Raw genomic sequence first — 23,106 nt, 5'->3', positions numbered from 1 at the left:
TCATTATTCAGGAAGACAAAGAAATCAGTGTATTTCCCCAAAACTGTACGGACATGCATTGTGGGGTAGAACTGGCTCTCCACTGGGAGGAAGCAAATTTATGGATCTTGAGGGCTCTGCTCTACCTTAACTCTTAGCTGCTTGCTCTTGGCTGTTTTCATCCCAAGTCCCAACACCACAGACAGTCTGACATGGGAAGCCAGAGGAAACAGAAATGAACCGCACATCTCTTGCTTTCTACTAGTCAAGAAGCCTAGTAGATGCTAAATCTAAGACCTGAAAAGTGAATTCTCTGTATACTTGCTGTCGTTGGAACCTGTGAGCATGTACAAAATAACTGTTCTCAAGTCCTTTTTCTTGTTATACGAAAATTTCATCTATACTGATAATTTCACCCAGAAAATATAAAGGAATCTGATTGCAGTTAAAAAGACCTACCTCCTGTCAATATATTTTCTTTTTTCTTATTTATGTGCTTGCTTGTTTCAGTCTACAAATTTTGAGTTGTACCACTTTGGGTGTCATGCAGTCGATCACACTAATGTCAGCTATCTCAGAGATGTGACTAAGAGATGGAAATTGAGTAGAAAAGCTGCAGGACCACCTGCTGGAACATGATTGCTGTAGAGAAATCATACAGTAGGATAGGCTCGTATCTGATTAGATCATGATGTCAGAAGGGCTACCATTCATTCATGTAAACTTGAATTGCCCGATAGCTACAGTTGAGGAAAAACCAGGTTTGTTTCTGAAATATACCCCCCGCCACCAGTTTTTTGTATGCTTTTAGCTAGATTTCCCGTGGGAAATTGGTCTGACTCAGTTGTCAAATGAATTTCTCTTGCTCAGATAATATTTTATACTCTCTTATAGCAAACCAGAATTTAATACCTTCAGTTTTTATCAAAATTATTTCCAACTTGGGGTTATTTTGAATATTGAAAATTTGCCATGGATTCAGTGGGGATTCTATGAGGGGCTTATAAATTATTTTCTAAAATTGATACCAGGTTCTGAGTATGAATGAATTCTCCTCTTCCTTGCCTCAGTTTCCCACTCTGTAGTAAAAATAGTCATCTTTTTACTCACCTACATTATTGGTTAAGGAAACTAACATTTGTCAAATGACTACTCTTTCAGAATAAGACTTAGAGTTTATATACTTTCTGTATTTTATGCCTGTTTAATTTGCTGAGGACTGATGAAGATACATACAGATAAGGTTACACTTGCATATAGGATAAATCACACCCATAGGGTACATTTCATTTAGTCAACAAATACTTCGAGTGTATGCTACACACCAGTCACCATGCTAAGCACTGGAAATTCAGTAGCAAAGATGACATTTAAACCCCATCCTCAGTCACTGAAGAAGGAAGAGATAAAGCCTGAGTGAACATTCCAGGGAACCTTTTGTGGTCCTGCATCCTACTGAGAATGCCATCTCACCATCTTCTTCTGCAAGAGCATTCTTTCACTCTGTAGTTGTACCTTTCTATAAAGGCCAGAAGACATTATACTTTACATGCACATAATTATGTTATCTGTAAAGAAATCTTTCCTCACCTTTTCAATGTAAATTACAAATACATCCTTTTGGGGAGTAGAATGTCATGAAATACTGAATGGCGAACATTTAACATTTAAATCAGTGCTTCTCAACTCTGTATGTTTAAATCACCTGGAAAACATTCAAACTATCCTATTCTTGCCCCTCCTTCTCCAGAATCTTATTTAATTTGTTTGGGGATGAGGCTAGGGCATTGGTTTGGATGGATGGATGGATCAATGAATGAAAACATAATATATTAAGGAAGACATCTTAGGTAAGCAAATATAAAGTCAGGAGAAGTAGACTAAACCAGATATCATAGACTTTCACAAAATACATGTCATAAAGCCTCGTGAACGTGTGAATCTGGACCAAATTTGGGCTTTGAGCTCTTTAGCAACTAAAACAAAGAGAAACATGATAGATGCATAGTCACTCTGGTGTCCATTAGATTAAAAACAAATGGATTATTTATGAGCATTAGCTTTTTTCTAGGACCAAGGCTAACACAAAAGAAATAAAGTAAACACCTGATAATGATGTGTGGAGCATTTTAAAACACATGTAGAGAAAAATGTAATAATACTTTTCCCAGTGGAAGTTGGTGGCACAGGCTAGAAGACCTTGGCAGTGAATTAAGCGCTGCATGGGATGAGTCTCTAGAACCTTGGAGGATTGGGCTCTGTTATGTGTCTTCTGTGTAGGTTATTCTCCATAATGCAATGCCACCTCATTGCCTCCAAAGCCCTGCATGATCTGAACCCTGCTTGTCCTTGGTCATTTGATCACGTCATCTATCACTAAGCCCTTGTCAAATTTACTTTAACCATACTCAATGTTCTTTGAGCGTACCAAGCTCATTTCTACCTCATGGCCTTTGCCTTTTCTAGTTCCTCTGACTGAGATACTATTTGTCCAGATTATTACATGGCCAGCTCTTCATCATTTAGGACTTGGTTAAATGTCACCTTGTCAAGGAGGCCTCCCTTCTCCACCTCCTTGTCTACTGCAATTTCCCTCCCCTATGCTGATTATATTCCAACATATTACTCTGCTTGGTTTTCTGCAAAGCGCTTTTTATAAACTGCAAGTATCTTAGTCATTTGTTTACTTAATTATGATCTCTTCTTTATAAATCGGCTTGCTTGCTGCTGTATTCCTCGTACCTAAAACAGTGCTTAACGCTACAACTGCTCAATAAATATGAGTTGGATGAGTGAACCAATCTTTTCATAAATACTTAACCTATGCATTTCTGCTGTGGTTTTGACTAAGCACAGAGCCAAGCCCTTTTATAATCAACTGAATTAGAAATAATGCTAGCATCTTTTCATTAAAAGGAAAGACACAGACCAGGTACCTGGCCAAACTAAAGGCTACCTCTCATCTTGTGGACAGTTTGAAGACCATGTTTTTTCATAAGGCTCAATTATCCCCTTCCTTGTTTTAAATTAACAAACAGTGTCCTCAGTGTGTTTGTCTTCAATTGCTCTAGTGTTGGATATTTTCCCTTTTTGTTTTGTAATCAATCGTTTGTGTTTAAACTCTAGGTCTTAAGCAAGCCCACATGAAGCTGCAGTTTTCACTGTGGCTATGGGAAAGTTTTATGATGTCTCTCAGCCTTGATTTCCACATTTGTCAAATTGAGTCACAGTAATAGTAGCTGCTGTAAGGTTGTTTTGAGGATGAAAATAAATAATCCCCAAAAAACACTCAGCATAATACTTGGCAGAGCGAACACATTCAATAGAAGCTATTAATAACGGTGATATTAATAATACCATTATAATATTGGTTTATTAATTATTATCCTTATTATTTTCTCCCTGACCTCTCCTCTAACTGACTATTTTCAGAATGACATCATTATGAACCTATTTTATTCGTTTCCTAAGTATACATGCCAATCTGATGAATTAAGCAAAAATGTACCCAAACACTCAGTAAACACCTTAGATACTCTTTGTGTATTAAAACAGGCCATTCTCCTAATGGCATGACCTCTTTTTCTCTTTTCTGTGGCTTTCCCAACTTGCCATGGACGCAGAGGAGAAGGCCAAGAAGGAAGCAGAGGAAAAGGCTCGTCTGGCCGCAGAGGAGCAGCAAAAGGAAATGGAAGCCAAAAGCCAGGCTGAAGAAGGCGCATCTGGCAAAGCTGAGAAAAAGATGTCTGGAGAAACTAAGAATCAAGTCAATGGAACACAGGCAAACAAAAGTGACAACCCTCGTGGGAAAAATTCCAAAGCTGAGAAGTCATCAGGAGAACAGCAACAGAATGGTGAGTAGACTTGCGCTGGTGAAGGGCTCTTTTTGCGGCATTAATGACATGATGAATGGAAACTGGTGAACAACCCTACTGATGGGGTCAGCTCACAGGGCAAGGCTTCCCTGCTCATCCAGTTCCTTCTGATCCCACCTCACTGGGCTGCAGGATTCCAGCAGAAGCAGCTACCAGCTCACCTGTGCCATCCTCTTCAGGGAGATTGATACCTTTCTGGCCATTTCCAGCTGCCCTGGAGACTCTAGCCAGTGCCTGCCTGCCTGCTGGGGGGAAATTACCATGATCAACCCCAGCACATTCCTGAGTGCAAAGTGGGTAAATGGAAAGTCATTTTCCCATATATACCATCCCTCTATGTGGGCCAGACCTCAGGTTTGCCTGAGCCTTTTCCTGTAATAGATATCTGTATATCTGTATGTGTACAAGTGTGTACTTTAGGGGGACCAGCTGTTTCAGTTTACCTGGGACTGGGAGACACAGAGCTTTCTGTTTTAAAAACAGAAAAGCTCCAGGCAAACTGGAGTAAGCTGGTCACCATAGTGTGCATATAGTTATTGATTTCTTATATTTAATGCAACAAATATTGATTAACAACTACATGCCAAGCACCATGCTTAGCACTAGGGATTTAGAAATGGAAAGGCCACAAGAAGCCCAAAATATCAAAGGTGATAGAGACATCCTCCAAATATTTCTAGTGAAATGTGCAAGTGAAAGTAGTGACATGGCAGATAAAATGCCCAAGGAACATGTGCAGAGAAAAACACATTAGCTTTTTGGGGACTGGGGATTATAAAATGGGGTAAATGTCAGAGTAGGCTTCAAGAGGGGGTTTTGAATGCTGAAGCTGGATGGTCAGATGGGCAAAAGAGACTTCTGAGTGGAGAGAACAAGATGAGCAAGTACACAGGGCTTTGATTTGGTTCCCTTGTTTAGAGGCAGGCAGGAAGTTCTGAGTCTCCAGAGCTTGCAATTGCCAGGTTGTGGCTGAATAGCAAGGTAATTTAGCAGTCAACAGACCTAGATTCAAGTCAAGCTGTGCTTCTCCCTTTTCAGTGTCCTTGGCCAGGCTACTTAACCTTCTACTGTTTCTACACAATGTATATAGTAATACCTATTCACAGCACAGGCCTCATGGAACCTTCAGTAATACTCATGATAGTAAAAACAGTGAAGAGAATAACAATAAATAGCATGTATTGACTGCACACTAGATGCTGTTTTAAGTTCTCTTTGTACATATTCATTCTCTTGCCTGCCTGGTGCGGCCAGGTAATCTACTCAGAACTGTGTTCTAGCTATTATGCCACAGGGCCGTGGTCAATGATTTCTATATGTAGAAAGTGCTTAGCACGATGTTCTCCAATTATTTTTATAATTAACCATCTATAACATATAATCAGAGAACAATATTTTAACACATGTAATAATAATGATAGCTTATATCATATTCCAGGAACCTTGCAAAAATTACTTCAGTTAATCCTGGTGACCACCCTAGGAGGCACAGAAGGCCATTGTCCCGACTCGTCCTGCCCCCTTCTGGAGATTGCTCTTAATTCATTTGCTTTGTATTCAAGTGCATTATAGTCTGGAAAAAAAAGTTATAAAGAATTTAATAAGAATTTTTCATGTACCCAAACTACCATTTGATCCAGCAATCCCACTCCTGGGTATCTACCCAGAGGAAAAGAAGTCATATGAAAAAGATACTTGCACATACATGTTTATAGCAGCACAATTCACTATTGCAAAAATATGCAACCAGCCCAAATGCCCATCAATCCATGAATGGATAAAGAAATTGTGATATATGTGTGTGTGTGTGTGTGTGTGTGTACATATATATACACGCACGTGTGTGTGTACATATATATGTATACACACACACACACGATGGAATACTATTCAGCCATAAAAAGGAATGAAATAATGGCATTTGCAGCAACCTGGATGGAATTGGAGACCATTATTCTAAGTGAATTAACTCAGGAATGGAAAACCAAACATTGTATATTCTCACACATAAGTGGGAACTAAGCTATGAGGATGCAAAAATATAAGAATGATACAATGGACTTTGGGGACTCGGGGGAAAGGGTGGGAGGGGTGTGAGGGATAAAAGACTACAAATTGGGTTCAGCGTATACCGCTCAGGTGATGGGTATACCAAAATCTCACAAATCACCACTAAATAACTTACTCATATAACCAAACACCATCTTTTCCCCAAAAACCTATGGAAATTAAAATTAAAAAAATAAAAACATATGTTCATACAAAAATTTTTTAAAACAAAAATTTATTATGTACCTGTTACTGTTTTAGAGGGCAGTACAGGCCCTTCCGTGCTACCCCTTCTGAGGTCTGAACCAACTGAGAGATAGGTAACAAAATCAGAAAGTCAATGATCAAGACATCAGCTCCACTAAAACTGGAACTTGGGAAACACAGAGTTGGTCTGTTGAATACATGGGCTTCTTTACATTTTGTTCTGAAATGAATTTACACAACCAGACACTGTATAGCCAGGCACAGGACTCTTCCCCCACCCCAGCACCCTGGCAGGCTGCTTCTAAAGTGACAGAAAAGGTGTGTGTCTTACAGAAAACATATCTCAAAGTAGTCTGGGATGTGGGTGGCTGGGCCGGGCTGTGCATGCTCAACCCTACCTCCTAGATAAATAATCACTCCTCTCAAAAGAGGAACATGTAAGCGGTGGTGAGAAAGGCAAGGTGTGTTTCTTCCCTCTGCTTTTTCTTTTAACAGAGTGGGTTAGAAATGTCTTGCCCTTAGTAAAAGCAATAACAATAATACCACCATTTTATTGAATGCTTAACATGTATCAGACATTGTACTTGAGATTCTATCTACATTAAATCATGTAAAAGTTCTAACAATTCTATGAGGTAGAAACACTCATTCCCATGTTGTGGGTGGGAATACTGAGACTCAGAGAAGTGAAATCACTTGTGTAAAGTCAAGCAACCATTAAGTAGAGATCTCAGGTTAAACTCTGATCTGTGTGAGTCTCAGTGCTCTGTTAGGTAACAGCTTGTCCCTGTGGTTTGGTGCCTTCAGGGAGAGGGGCCATCAGAGAAATATGGAAACGTAACTGCTGTTTATAAGAGGCTTACACTATACTTATTCCAGGGATTGGCATGCTTTTTTCTATAAGGGACAAGATAGTAAATATTTTAGGCTTTGCAGAACATAAGGTCTCTATTGCAACTACTCAACATTGCCATTTTAAAGCAGCCACAGATAATATGCAAACAAATGAGTTATCCTGTTTTCCAATAAAACTTTATTTATAGAAATTAAAATTTGAATTCTACGTAATATCATATGTCATAAAATATTTGTCTTCTTTTAACCATTTAAAAATGTAAAAGCCATTCTTAGTTTGTAGGTCATGAAAAACCAGGCAGTGGGGCCAGGTTTGACCCATGGGCCATAGTTTGCCAACCCCAGGTCTAGTCAGTGGGAGAAACCAATAAATGCAAATAAGCTAGTCACAAAGAAGGATATGAATTCTACCATAGGGAAACAAAGACCCAGAGAGGGCAGATGTGGAAATAATAATTCATTTTGAAGTTGGTTAAGGGGAAAGCCTGAAAGAAACAAAACAGGAACCTGAGTTCAACGAGGCTGGCTTAATTTCACAACTGTGCTTATTTCCTGAAATAAGCAACAGTCTACCATTTCCCTTAAAAAGTAAGCAGTAAATGAGAGGTGGGAAAAGAAATCAGTTTAGAGCAATAATAAGAAAGCCTAATGGTGGTTCGGGCCTATATTACAGCAGCCTAATTAAAATGATTTATAACTGCACAGAAAGTCTCTTTTGCTTCCCCTTGTTTATTGCGTAACAGCTCACATCAGCCATTACTCCAGATACAACCCATGGGAAATTACCTAATGGGTTTTGCTCAGGCAACATCATCAAACAAGCATGTGTCACTGTCCCAGCCCCCTTCTTTGTGGGGTGCCCAGGATATCTTCCAAGTTAGAGCTGAAGGTTGTTGGTGAAGGAGGGGTTTTCAAGGTTAGGGCACCCACTGGCAGTGACAAGATCTTCTAATCTTTGCCCCCTGTTGAGATGACTTCCTTCCACAGCCTCCCCATCCCTGGCTGAGAACAGGGACCATCATGGGCTGCTGGTTAGCAACCAGCAAAGGGAACCATCTCCACGACTTCCAGAAGACATCCTGGTGTTGCTGTAGCTGTGGGTAAAGCTCCAGTTCAGAGCAACCTAGAGGGCTTAAAAAGCATGCATTAAGAGTGTGGGGGCTCATTGAGGGAAGAATGAACTAGAAGGAACTAGTTTGACTACAGTGCTCAAGATCCTTGAGTCCATCTCTGGCTTCATTAAAATAGGGAATAGCCAGTATTTGGACTGTTTTGTGGGACCTCTGAAGGATTTCTTCTCTTTTGGTGGTGGAAGAGGTGATGACCATGTCCTCCACTTAAAATCCTCCTGTTTGGACCCTGGCCAGAGTAGACTCCCCTGCTCCTCAATTCTTCCACCTAGTGTATATTAGTCTGTTTTCACACTGCTGATAAAGACATACCCAAGACTGGGTCATTTATAAAGAAAAGCTTAATGGACTCACAGTTCCACGTGGCTGGGGAGGCTTCACAATCATGGTGGAAGGTGAAAGGCACATCTTACATGGTGGTGGCAAGAAAGAATGAGAACCAAGCAAAAGCGGTTTTTCCTTATGAAGCCACCAGACCTCGTGAGACTTATTCATTACCACAAGAACAGTATGGGGGAAACTGCCCCCATGATTCAATTCTCTTCCACTGGGTTCCTTCCACAACACATGGGAATTATGGGAGGTAAAATTACAGATGAGATTTTGGTGAGGACACAGCCAAACCATATCACAGTCCATCCCATTTCAGAATTAAGAATGAGAGAGAACCTGAAGAGTTTATTGACTTCTAACTTAGCTTAGTATTTGTCAAATTCCATTGCAAGTATGTGGTTTGTAGAATATATTACAGCCCCCAATAGTCCTGAATCATCCTTAGATAATCAGTTCTTTATAAATTCATAGGCCAAAGGCATTTAGAAATGGAAATAGTAAACAGAAGTCTGAAATCTAAAACTTGAACTTCATAGAGAAGTTGCAAATACTATAGTTGAGGGCTTGGCAGTTATGCTGCAAGAGGGAGATCCAGGTGCAAGGTTGTGGCAGATGTGAGTTCAGGGTGGGGTATGAAACATATGAGTGGGCAGTCCATACCCCTTGACATAGATGGAATGGCCTGTGTTTGTCTAACTGGCTACAGGAACCTCAAGAAAAAAACTCAAATTTGGAAAACATCCTCAATCATTTGGTGAGTGGGTTATTCAGCAAATTTTACAAATTGGACATTTAGTGAATGAATCTTTGATGAAGCTGTCTACTTTCAATAATAGTAGCCCCTTCATAATGGGGCTATTAGAAGATTTAATAAAATGATGCATGCAAAGCATTTAGCATACTGCCTGGCACAAATAAAGTAAACAAGAGTAAATCCTGTCCCTCATGCACATTCCCTGGAGGCCCAGCTCACTCCAATTATTATTGGGATCTTTTGGCTTCAATAAGTACCAGTATTTGAGTGAGAATGTGTTCTTGGTTTTATGCAGGCTAAAAAGAAAGCTTCCATTAGTAAGACTAGTAAGAAAATATCCAACACTTGAAAATAAGGCTGGGTGAAGAGGCCCCTGACCTTTTCATGTAATACTGGCATATTGTTGAACACACAAGCCCAGGGATTATTAAATTATTTTAGATAGGGGTGCAGCACTGTTTTACTGTAAAGAACCAGATAGAAAATATTTCTGGCTTTGCCTGTCTCTTTGCAACTATTCAGCTCAGCTGTTGCAGCATGAGAGCAGCCAAGGACAATAGGTAAATGAGTAAGTGTGGCCATGTTTCAAGAAAACCTTATTTGCCATAATCGATGGTGGGCACCATTGACCCAGGGGCCTTAATTTGCTGAATGCTACTCTTGAAGAACATGACTGTGTTTAACTTTATTTACTATTTGATTCAAGCCTAGGTACTGTGAAGTTATATGCTAATTTATAGATTTTTGACTGAGAGAGAAGATAACCCCAAACGTTATGGTTTTATTGCCCTGTAGGATATACCCAGTTTTGTCTCTAACTTAGCAAATATATTTTCACACGTTTCTAAAATACCTGTCAATACCCAGCTCCAGTACTCTTGGAATCCTCTTACTATTCCCTCATAAGTGGGTTAAATACATTTTTGACACGTGTTCTTTCTAAGAATAGCATTTTACAACTTTTACAAACTACATTTTGACAAGATCATTTATTAAAATACCATTTATAGCTCTGTTTTAGAATAATAATAACTGTATTGAGTGATATGCCTTATAATTTATCCAAAATGCCTATAAGGTAGGTATTAACATACCCATTTTGCAGATAGGAAAACTGAAGCGCAGAGTAGTTAAATAGCTATTAATTGGTAGAACTTACAGTTAGCTCGGGTTTCTCCTCACTCCACAGCTTAACAGTAAATCTTAACTGCTTCTCTTAGAAGATAAGCACATAACTTAACTACAACTCTGTTTAACAAGAACTTTCAGCCTCAATTTCTGCATCACAATCCAATTTCCAGGACCTAACGTGATTACAAAAGATATTTACACTCAGACACACACACTCTTATGACTGTAAAATTATGCTGCACTTTTTAAAAACTTGGCAGATTTAAAGATGTTTGTAACACCCCCCTCAGCTGTATACATATACTGTTTGTCATGTTTATTACTTTCAGGTGACTTCAAAGATGGTAAAAATAAGACAGACAAGAAGGATCACTCTAACATCGGAAACGATTCAAAGAAAACAGATGGTAAGAGTATTATTCTCATTACATTTTTCCATAAAATGTGCAGTTTAATGTAAGCTTGTTAGAATCATACCCAAAATTGAAATAGTGGTTGTGAATATATTCTTATATCCTGAAAAAAACCCTTCACTATATTTAAAGGGTACTATTATCCCTTTATCAATAATTTATAAATTATTGCTGTATCTCTTCCCCTTCATCCCACTTTCTCCATCACAAATGTTTTCTATACCCTTTCTTTTCCTACTTGCCATTTTTCATCTTAAACATCATAAAAAGTTTATTTTAGACTTGCTGATCAGAGAGCTAGAATGGAGTATCATATACTGCTAATGTATTTATAAGTTTTTTGATGGGGAATCATGCAGCATAAATAAGAAATGTTCCATGTTTTATGTTTTCATGTTTTTTCCCCTTGAACTAGTTCTTATTTTTGCTTAAAACAAAAACAAAAACAGGGGTCTTTATAGTGCTAATGTTGGGAGGCAGCATATATGGTTGTAAAATACAGTTTTGCCAGCAAGAACAAGTCCTAAAGGCAATGACAATGCAAAACGCAAGATTAACAACATTTTACTGTTTCTAAAACCTGAAAGTTCAAATTATATTACCCTTCACACTTTGAACTATAAGATTGAAACACCTGCCCTGGCCTTTTACATAAACTTCATTGTTTCAGCTATCACACAGGTTCGTTACTAGTTATCCCCTCATACACAGACATCATATTAAGCTAAAAATTAAAGTTTCCACGGAGTGGTTTTTGAGAGAATCCCAGACTCTCTAAGTCATACCTCCCTGGAGACATCATATTTGATGCTAAACTCTTCTTTGAATCGTTTTGTTAGAATACCTTTGAAGAACAAATGCTGGGTAACCAGGTGGAAGAGTAAGAATAAATTGGAACATAATTCTTTGCACATCTATTATAAAGGAAGCAGCCCCTTTAGCTTTCAGCCCTAAGCTGTTATGACATGCTGTCTTTGCTTGCATGCATGAAAACAGTTCTCAAACTTTTTCTAAAAAGACAATGCAAATAATTAACTCCAGGTGTCTTATTACATAATACCTGGGGAACACATACCTGCAATTTTTTTTTTGCCAATGTGCTTATGCAAATGGAAATCACTTACCTAATGAGTGTACCCTTCTTGAATAATTGTGACTAAGAAGTAAATTACACAGAACAAAACAGAATTTAGAATGACAGTCTCTGAGCCAGACTCTATTATAGGTAAGATTTGTTTAAATACCAGAGGCTCTTTGCCAGCCATCAATACCAAATCAAGGCAACCAAAGCCAGAAAATGTACAGTGGAGGAACACTGTCAACTTCAAACCCAGAACCCAGACACTTTCTCCATCCTGTATCCAACTATTGGCCCACAGCTTCCTGTTAAATTTCTATAGCATAAAAGCCCAGAATAAATCAAGTCCCAAATTTTTCGTATGCCATTTTGAATCTTGTTGCATTTGTATATTGTGGTACAAACATCTGCTATAATGATGTCATGTGGGCATTGTGGATTACATTTTATCACCTTCATAAAGCCTTTTTAACTGTGCCCTTTGTAACTGAATCATACCCAAGTATTTAAAAGAATTAAACAGGTTTTTTTGGGGGGGAGGGGGGAAGTGATAAAATAGATTTTATGTTCTATTGTGCAAATAAGTGTAAAGTTTGATTGTTTAATGAGCAGGATTCTTGATCTCATGGGGCAGTAAGCAGATTGCTATAAATAAAAGAGACATTTTTAAATGTCTGTCTCTGTTTCCCTCCATAGCCTGTTCTTCCACTTCCTCAAGTAGGTCCTGGTGTGTCTGTATACTTGGAAGTTTGCACACAAACATAATCACGAACAACTTTGCATTTTATATTCACTGATGGACTAATATGACATCATTACTGCTTTAGTATCAATAGAACTTAGAGCATTGAGCTTCAGTGACTTGCACTATTTTAGTCCAAAACCTTTAACAGGACTAAAGCTAATTCTTGGTGGCAGGAAGTGGAAAGCAATTTGATGAGTCCCACCTATCCTTTTCTTTTTGGTCATTAAAGCTCTCTACTTCAGAAAAATTTAAAAAGGAAATATGTAGATCAGGAGATATATTGATTGTTTTTAAGACTATGTAGAAAAAACCAGATACATTTTTGAACATTTCTTTTTGGATCCTATTATGTCAGATAATGAGTGGGAGTCAATTTAGCAATTTTTAATGTCCCTACCCCTAGACCAATCCCTGGGAACCATTGGTGACTAGTTCTCTTTAATATTTGAGAGGGAGTATCTGGGTACAATTCATGCCCAATGTGAACACTGAGAGAGAAACCCAGTGGAAACTGAATCACAGTTGGTTATTCCCAAACTCCCATGAGCCGGGGCATGCACAGGGGGAAGTAGTATGTGCTGAAAGGTAAATTACATCCTGGCATAATGAACACATTGCAGCTGTACATTATCTCTGTAAGTCTACTGCAGTACTATTTCGTACCTTGCAGCAGTAATTTTCTAACTGACTTCAAAGAATGGATGTCCTTTGAAAGTACCTTACTTACCCCTAGGGAGAAATGTATTGACATAAAAAGATCCAGGTCTCTGAGCCAAGATTCTAATCATGCTTAAACTTTTCCATTGGCATTGGAAGATTTGTGGGTTACCACACAAATATACTCTTTTCAGTGCATTTTTAGTCATGTTTGTAATAACATAGCCTCATGGACTTGCCATAATTTATTATAGCTATCCGGAAATACAAACTTGCCCTTAACTTTACTTGATCACATTAACAGAGAAATAAGAGATAGCCATCTTTTGTGCCTTTCAAACAACAGATTATGATTAGGCCCTGCGTGGTTATAAACCAAGTCTTAGGGAGGGAATTCAGCAGGAGTTTCTCCTTTATTGAATATCCTGGTAAATGGAATGTTTATGGATGGTCTCATGAAACTGAAAAGTGAGCTATGAAGAGTGGAAAGGGTCGGCAAGACAGTCTATGAATGTCTGCTTTTGCCAAAGATAAGTAACAAGAACTGGATTTACCCTCCCACCTGAAACAACCCAAAACCCCAGACAACATATGTGGAAGAGTGCTTTTTAAGATACCAGACATCAGGAAATGGAGAACAGTGATCTTTGGGAGCCAGGAAATAAATGAAATGAGCCCTACAATTGTCTCAGCTTACTGCCTTGAGAGGACTTCCAGGCAGCATAGAGAGGAGTGACATAGGCACATCTCAGTGACTCTCTGAGTTGAGAAGTTGGATAAAAATCCAGGAAGACCAAGGTGGCTTTAGTTAACAGAATAAAATACTGGAGAGAAGAGGATTACAGAGAGATAAACTCTAGAGATCTGAAGAATATAAGAGTACAATAGTACTCCCTTATTATCAGTTTCACTTTCTGTGGTTTTAATTACCCATAGCCAACTGTGGTCCGAAAATATTAAGTGGAAAATTCCAGAAATCAACAATTATAAGTTTTAAATTGCACACTATTCTGAGAATGCGATGAAATCTCATGACGTCCTGCTTGTATTAGTCTGTCCTCAGGCTGCTAATAAAGACATACCCCAAACTGGGTAATTTATAAAGGAAAGAGAAGTTTAATGGACTCACAGTTCCACATGGTTGAGGAGGCCTCACAGTCATGGTGGAAGGCAAAGGAGGAGCAAAGGCACATCTTACGTGGTGGCAGACAAGAAAGTGTGTGCAGGGGAACTGCCCATTATAAAATCATCACATCTCATGAGACTTATTTACTATCATGAGAAAAACTCATCCCCATAATGCAATTACCTCCCCGAGGGTCCCTCCCATGACACATGGGGGTTATGGGAGCTATGATTCAAGATGAGATTTGGGTGGGGACACAGCCAACCATATCACTGCTCTATTCCACCTAGGATGTGAATCATCTCTTTGTCCAGCATTATCCGCACTGTACTGGTTCTACTTACTACCCACCTGTCACTTAATAGCCATCTCGTTTATCAGATTGACTGTTGAAGTATCACAGTGCTTGCAATTAAGTACCTTTATATTACTTAACAGTGGTTCCAAAGCAAAAGAATGGAGATGTTGGCAATTCACATATGCCAAAGAGAAGCCACAAAGTACTTCTTTTAAGTAAAAAGATGAAAGTTCTTGACTTAATAAAGAAAAAAAAATTATACTGAGGCTGCTAAGATCTATGCTAAGAATGAAATCTTCTATCAATGCAATTGTGAAGAAGAAAAAAGAAATGTGTGTGTAATACATATAGGGTTCAGCACTATCTGAGGTTTTAGACATCCCCTGGGAGTCTTAGAAAATATCCTCTGTGTGTAAAGGGAAACTACTACACTGAGCAACCCATGCAATGAGGAAACTACCTGAGGCCAGAACAGAACCATCCAAGAGGATTAGAGGGAACAGTCCTGATGCTCACACAAGTCAGGGAAAAGTGCCTATTCCCACTAGCCAGATTTAAATATCTCATTATTTAAAGAAAATTAGGTAAAAGACTCATATTTGTCTTGCTTTAGTCATGGGGAATAATAAGCTGTAGCCTATATGCTGCTCTGGTTCTATCTAACAATCTTAAAAGCAAGACATAAAAGGGATCAAAGTGTCTCCAAGTAATTTAACTGCATCCCAGAATAAAGCTCAAGGATATACATAGAGTACAAAAATATCCAGCACCCAACAAGGTGAAATTCACAATGTTTGGCATCCAATAAAAAATTACCAGGCATGCAATGCAGCAAGAAAACACTACCCACAATAAAGAAAAAGCCCAACCAGACTGTAAACTAGTTCAACCATTGTGGAAGTCACTGTGGCGATTCCTTAGGGAGCTAGAACTAGAAATACCATTTGACCCAGCCATCCCATTACTGGGTATATACCCAAAGGATTATAAATCATGCTGCTATAAAGACACATGCTCACGAATGTTTATAGCAGCACTATTCATAATAGCAAAGACTTGGAACCAACCTAAATGTCCAACAATGATAGACTGAATTAAGAAAATGTGGCACATATACACCATGGAATACTATGCAGCCATAAAAAATGATGAGTTCATGTCCTTTGTAGGGACATGGATGAAACTGGAAACCATCATTCTCAGCAAACTGTTGCAAGGACAAAAAATGAAAGACTGCATGTTCTCACTCATAGGTGGGAATTGAACAATGAGAACACATGGACACAGGAAGGGGAACATCACACACCAGGGACTGTTGTGGGGTGGGGGGAGGGATAGCATTAGGAGATATACCTAATGCTAAACAACGAGTTAATGGGTGCAGCACACCAACATGGCACAGGTATACATATGTAACAAACCTGCACGTGTGCACATGTACCCTAAAACTTAAAGTATAATAATAATAATAATAATAATAATAATAATAAAAGAAAAAGCCCAACCAATTGAAACCAATGCAGAACTGAAACAGATGTTAGAATTAGCAGACAAATACATAAAAGCAGTTCTTATAACTGTAGCCCATATGTTCAGAAGTAGACACATGGAAGATCTTTTTAAAAGACTAAAATCAAACTTCTAAATATGAAAACTACAATATCTGATATGAGAAATGTGATCGATGGTATTGACAGAATAACTTAGATGAGATTAATGGTGAATGCACTGGATGGAATTAGACTTCGGAGAGGAAAAGAGTAGCAAAACGATAGCAATAGAAACTACCCAAAAGGAAATAGAAAAAAAGAATAAAAACAGAATTGTAGGACACCTTCAAATAGCCTAATAAATGTGTACTTGCAATCCCCAGGTAGAGGAGAGAGGAGGAAAAATATTTGAAAAATCAGGGGCTATAATTTTGTTAGATGATGAAAACTATAAATCCACAGATTCAAGAAGCTCAATACATCTCAAGCACAGGGAATATAAGGAAAACTGCACAAAAGCATACTATAATCAGATTGCTCAAAACCAGTGATGAAGAGAAAAATTTAAAAACTGCCAGAGAAAAATTACACATATGTACAGACAAACAAACATAAGGATGACAGTAGATGTCTTGTGAGGAACAATGCAAATAAGACAGTGGAGCTAAATTTTTTAATTAATGAAAGGAAAAAAAATCAACAAAGAATTCTGTGCCTAGCAAAAGTATTTTTCAGAAACCAAAATGTAATTAAGATGTTTTCATCAGACATACAAAAACTTAATGAATTCATCACCAGTAGATGCACCATGCAAGAAATTTTAAGGAAAGGCGAAGGATAATTATGCTGTATGAAAATATAGATCTGTACAAAAGAATGAAGAGCATTAAAAATGGCAACTACATGGGTAAATATATATAAATATATATGATTTTTCTAATTTATGTTAATGATAATTGACTAGGTAAACAAAATAATATAAATGTACTGTTTATTTTATAACATATACAAAAATACAATGTATGACTACAGTAGCAAAAAGTCCAGTAGGGGAGAAATGGGATATCTATTGTAAGGTTCAGTATCACGCATGAGGTGTTATAAAATCATTGGAGGATTGAGGTAAATTAAGAGCATATATATTATAAACTCTAAAGCAATCACTAAAACAACAAAACAAAGATATATAGCTGATTAGCCAACAACAGATAAAATGGAATCATAAAATAATTAATCCAGAACAACGTAGAAAAAGAGTAAGAAGGGAACAAAGAACAGGTGAGACAAATAGAAAACAAATAGGAAGATCACAGAATTAAAACAAAACAAATCAGTTATCACGTTAAATATAAATGACTTAAGTGCCTTAATTAAAAGGCAGAGATTGTGAGATTGTAATATTCAAATATATTATGCCTTTATACAAAAAGACACAAATATAAAATTCCTGACTTCACCACTATCAAATATATTAATGCAACAAAATTACACTTGTATCGCATAAACATATACAAATAAAAACAAAAACAATCAAAAAAGGACACAAATAGCACAAAAGTAAAAGGTTGTAAATTGGTATACTGTCTTAACACTAATCAAAAGAAAGCCTGGGTAGCTATATTAATATATGACAAAGTAGATATCAGAACAAAGACAGGAATAAAGAAGTTTCAGCAATAAAGAAGTTCATTTCATAATGATAATGTTGTCCGTTTATCAAGAGAATATAATCATTTTTTACATTTATGCACCAAATACTTGAAACAAACTACAAAAACATTTTTAATTCACAATTTATTTGGAGACATTATTATCTCTTTCTCAATAATTAATAGACTAAGTAGATATGAAAATCAGCAAGGAAACAAAGAATTCTACAACACTGTCAATCAACTTGACATAATTGGCATTCCTAGAATACCCAACCATAGAAGAATACACATCTTTTTCAAGTGCATACAGAATATTTAAAAAGATAGACTATATTCTGGGAGAATAAATTAGTCCCAATAAATTCAAAAGGATTCAAGGCAAACAAATATGTTCATGGACCACGATAGAATTAAATTGAAAGGATGTTCGTATTATGTTATTATTCTTTTAATATATGTAGAATTTTTAATAATGTTATCACTCTCATTTTTTATATGCGTAGTTTGTGTTTTCTCTCTTTTTCCCTGATCTGTATGGCTAAAGGTTAATATATTTTATTAATCATCACCATTAATATTTTCTATTGTTTTTCTGTTTTCTATTTTATTAATATCCATCTTTATTATTTCCTTTCTTCTGCTTGCTATTGGGTTTACTTTGTCTCATTCTTATAGTTTCTTAAGGTGAAAGTCATGGTTACCGATTTGAGATTTTTTTTCTTTTTTAATGTAGGCATTTAGTGGTATAGATTTTCTTAAGTACTGCTTTAGCATCATGATCCAAATTCTGATATGCTGCATTTTCATTCACATTCAGCTCAAAATACTTTCTAATTTCCATTTGGTATCTACATTGACCTAAGAGTTATTTAGAAGTGTAATGTTTAATTTCCAAATATTTGGGGATTTTCCAGAGACAGGTGACATGTAAATTCTTCCCATGTTGATCTATAGGTTCAATACAATCTCAATTAAAATCCTATTATGCTTTTTTTTGGTAGAAATTGACAAGATGATTCTAAAATTCATATGGAAATACAAAGCATCCAGAATAGACAAAGCAACTTAGAAGGTTTGATTTCAAGACTTACTATAAAGCTGTGGTAATTAAGGCAGCATGGTATCGGCATCAACACAGACCAACAGGTCAACAGAATATCTTAGATACTCCAAAAATAGATCTACATGTGTATGGACTATTTATTTTTAATAAAGGGCAAAGACAATTCCAAGAAAATGATAGTCATCAACAAATGATGATGACTGCTTGAAATGTCATATGCAAAATAATGAATTTCTAACTACACATCATATACAAGCGACATCTCAAAATTTATCATAAAGCTAAATGTAAAATGTAAAACTATCAGTTTCTAGTTAAGAAAATATAAGAGAAACTCTTTTTGATCTTGGGTTAAGCAAAGATTTATTAGGCATGACCACAAAAGTACAAACCATAAAAAACAAATTGATAAATTATGCTTTATCAAAAGCCTCTATTAGGAGAATAAAAAGGCAGTTCACATTCTGGGGGGATATTTGCAAAACATATATTTGTTAAATAACTGATATTCATTAAATATAGATACTCAGTATTAAATAATAAGAAAACGACCCAATTAAAAACATACAAAAAAAAATGAACAAACTTTTCACTAGAGAAGATATACAACTAGCAAATAAGCGCATTAAAAGATCCTTGACATCATTAAGGATGTGAAAATTAAAAGCCAAATTTAAAACCATATTAAGATAAAACAAAGCTTGTATGAGGGGATATGTATATTACATCCACATAATAATTTCTTAGCTCTGCATTTCACTGTGGCTGTCAGGACACAGCTTTGTCAGTTTGTTTTCTCAGTGAGGAAATTGTATTTCTTACAACCATTCTTTCTGAATATTTCTCAAGATAATCATGTTCTCCTATTTAGGATCTTAGTACAGAAAAAATGGAGGAGGCAGGGTAGCCAGTATTCTTGTTAGTTTGCATAGAACAAATAACTGTGATCAAAAGGGTTGTTGTGTACATTATAGGAATTTGCCTCTAATCATATCTACATTATATAATTCTCCACAAGGCTGTTGTCTCATGACCTTGACTTGCTATATGGCTCACAGTGGTCACCTGAAGAAATGTATGTGTTTTTTCTGTTTTTTTCTTTTTTAATTTTTTAAAAAATAGATGATTCCTAACAAGTTAGTTTGAAATGGAGTACATAAATGAATTTGGAATGGATGACTCTGAGCTTTTAAGGCATCTTTTGTTCTATTTGAATTGATTTGCCAAGCCATTAATGAAAACAGCAGAAGAATACAACTTTACACTTGAGTGGTATTTAATTTTCATCATGTTCATATTTTGAAAAATGTTAGTTGCCTATAGGGTGAGGCATCATGACCTGCTCTTCAATGAAGCTGGTAGTGAAAGATAGGAGGGGCCTGTACAGATGTGGAGGTATGCTCTGCTTTGCAGATCTGGGGAGAAAAGAGTCAAACAGCAGGCTGTGGGTAGAACTGACACATGTATGTCTTTACTAGAGATTGTTTCTGTCTTAGGTTCATTTCCAGAGATTTGAGAAACAATAAATGCTTTGTCACATGACCTTTGTTCAGCAGGTGTGCATTCACTGGTTATACGGACCCTGAGGGCATTATCAGTTTTCTTACTGGCATGGACACCTGTGTTCCAGTTTTCTCATCTCAAGGAATCATACTCACATTATTCTTTCTTCCAAAAAAAATGTCCCCATACTACTTAGGATGATAGTTTTGGATTGTCTTTATATGCCAGAATAAAGAACTGCCCTGTTTTAGACACCTCAAAACCTTCCTTTTGGTTGATGTTTCATTTTATCACCTTAGTTTTCCAATCTCTGCTATTTCTTCCCACAGGGCTTCGTGTTATCACTTGTAGTTGACACTGGCTATGCATTGGTCCATGCAGAGCCACAGCAACACTTGAACACACTTACTTGTCTTCAGCACACTCATATTTGAATGAATCTTATACCCCCTTGATATAGAAGATGTTATGGAGAATTTTGTAATTCTTTTAATATTTTTCTCAATTTCTGAAAGATCTGTTTCTAAGGAACTGTTGATATGATTTTTGACCAAATTCTAATGGATTTACCATTCTTAGAGGATGGTGGTCTTAGTGACCATTTTTGTTCAAACTTCTACTCTAGTTTATGTTGCGTCACTACACATAAGTCATAGAAAATGTTTGGCATTCTGAGAATTCTTGACATAGGACTTTTTAGTGAAATTTACTTTACCATTCATCATTTTGTTCTTTGTATAAGAATGATCTCATTTGGGAAACACAAAATTCCTTCATCTGGGAGCTTAGGGGATATGTGATGATTAGAAAGAGAGGCTGCTGATTAGCTAGAAGAGCTCTACACAATGGCAGAACAAGGAATTCCATATTGACAGTAAAGGAAGAGTTGATTATGCTGGAGAGGATTTGTTGACACTGAAATGAATACTTGTGACCAGTGCATAGTTTTGACTGACAGTTTACTGATGTACAATGTGAAATATATACTCCACATATGCTGGGATCCTCATGTCAACTGGCCAGTTGGTGGTTTCTTCTTGAAGGAAAACTTACTTGGAAAGTCAAATTGTATCAGAAGGTTGCTTGGTGAACTGAACATGTAAGGGGACTTAGTTGATGAATTGTGATCTTAAGGTAGAATATCTTGAAATCTGTTTCTATCATTGGGACGGACCTGCCAAGAAGAGTGGATATGGGTCATCTTGCATGTCCTATATCCTGACAGTGCAAGAGGCACCCCTCTATGGCACCCCTTTTCTTGCCTGTTTTTTAGCCACACATTAATTCAGCCATGAGATGTGTTAATATCTTGGAGTAGATTATTATTCTTGTTCACTTTCAGTCATCTTTGATTGCTTTTCTGGGCCTTAATCTTGACGATACTGCATTGTTTTTAAGGTAGATGTTCTCGATTTTTTTTCCTCATTATTTTTTGTCCACTTTAGGCTACCAGATTTTCACTAGCTCTACACCCCTCTGAAGGTGTGCCCAGATCATGTGATGTGTAAAATAGGCCAAGGAATGTGAACTGGGAAGACAAGCTGTTACCCCATCCTTTTCTCTCACACCCAAGATAGTGTTGCCATAGCAATAACTTTGAATCTCTTCTACTTACCTTAAAAATTAACCCTTTATAACTGCAGTGCTTAACTGTTTTTAGTAATGAATCATTTGTAATATACTTCACTAGTGGTCATGCCACTGAAGTCAAAATCTGCTATTTTGAGGCAGTTTATACATATAGTTAATCCCATCCTTTAGGTTTTAAACTTGTTTCTGTCTCAAAGGATAATATTTCTTAGGTCTAGGAAGGTATCCCACTGCAGCCTTCTATGTATTGACAAAAAGTAGACATTTCTTTAATGAAGGAATTGCTTTCAGCATGAGAATCCAGCATCTGCGTAGGTTATTTTTCATGAGCAAAGAGGGACCAAATATCTGGAGTGCTTTGGGTTCCAATTAAGTCATCATAAGAACACAAATTCTGACTAATATCCCATTTCCCTTAGCCATTTGTCCATGAAAACTCCTGTGACCCATTTCCTTAACATATTTATGTCATGTGGAACGTTAATAGTAAGGAAATGCCATGGTTTAGCAGGTGTTTTCTAAAACAGTTACAACCTTATTTTCTCAAGTAGTTTGACAAGTATCTAAACTCTCCACTCCAATGTCCCTGCCCAAGGAAAACAACAAAAAGTCAATAAATGGAGGAGAGAGTTGTAATATTATTTTTGGGTGTCTGTTTTTCTCATGAATCTGGGTAAAACTTCACTAATTAAACCCTAAAAGGTTTTTTTGATTAAACATTTTGATTTAGATACTTCACTGTCATTTTGTAATTAAATTTGGAAGCTGTGCTGTAGGGTGACCCAACAATAAGAGCTACTGTGAATTCAGTGATGCTTAAACCCAACGTAATTGGGTTTTTTAAATAGATTTGGGGAAAATCTATTAACCAATCCATAATATGTGAGTGGGAAGTGGCCAAATAGTGTTAACCTGAAAAAGCACCTTGTTCCTTTGTTGCTATGGACTTCTACTCTTGGGAGCATGGACGTACAAAGCCTATTACTTATTCATGGTTCTAGCATTTCATCTGAGTCATAGTGAATCAGAACAGTTAGCGCTTTTGGTAATAAACATCCATTTCAAATCAATGCATTTTTAATATACTTTTAGGTTCAGTGAATGTTCTTGTGCTTTTCAAGGATGGTATATAATGAATATAAAGGAATTATAAAGGAACAAGATGGCAGGTGACTACC

The 23,106-nt window shown here is 36.9% G+C and overlaps 1 protein-coding gene across 14 annotated transcripts in view; it reads left to right on the top strand.

Annotated features, from left to right (window-relative positions):
* The window catches only part of PDE1C (phosphodiesterase 1C), a 799,595-nt gene that overhangs the window by 609,383 nt on the left and 167,106 nt on the right, over positions 1-23,106 (top strand). For 13 of the 14 annotated variants that reach the window (XM_034963890.3, XM_063605671.1, XM_063605673.1 and 10 more), the window contains 2 exons: positions 3,603-3,833; positions 10,643-10,720. In XM_034963890.3, coding sequence (XP_034819781.2) covers positions 3,603-3,833; positions 10,643-10,720 — 309 coding nt within the window. Of the gene's footprint in view, positions 1-3,602; positions 3,834-10,642; positions 10,721-23,106 lie in introns of those variants that run through there. The other variant, XR_010112580.1, reaches the window with a different exon arrangement.

This window comes from Pan paniscus, chromosome 6 (assembly GCF_029289425.2).
Source record: "Pan paniscus chromosome 6, NHGRI_mPanPan1-v2.0_pri, whole genome shotgun sequence".
NCBI classification, from domain to species: domain Eukaryota; kingdom Metazoa; phylum Chordata; class Mammalia; order Primates; family Hominidae; genus Pan; species Pan paniscus.
The sequence above is the reverse complement of the archived record's forward strand: the minus strand, read 5'-3'. Positions and strand labels throughout refer to the sequence as shown.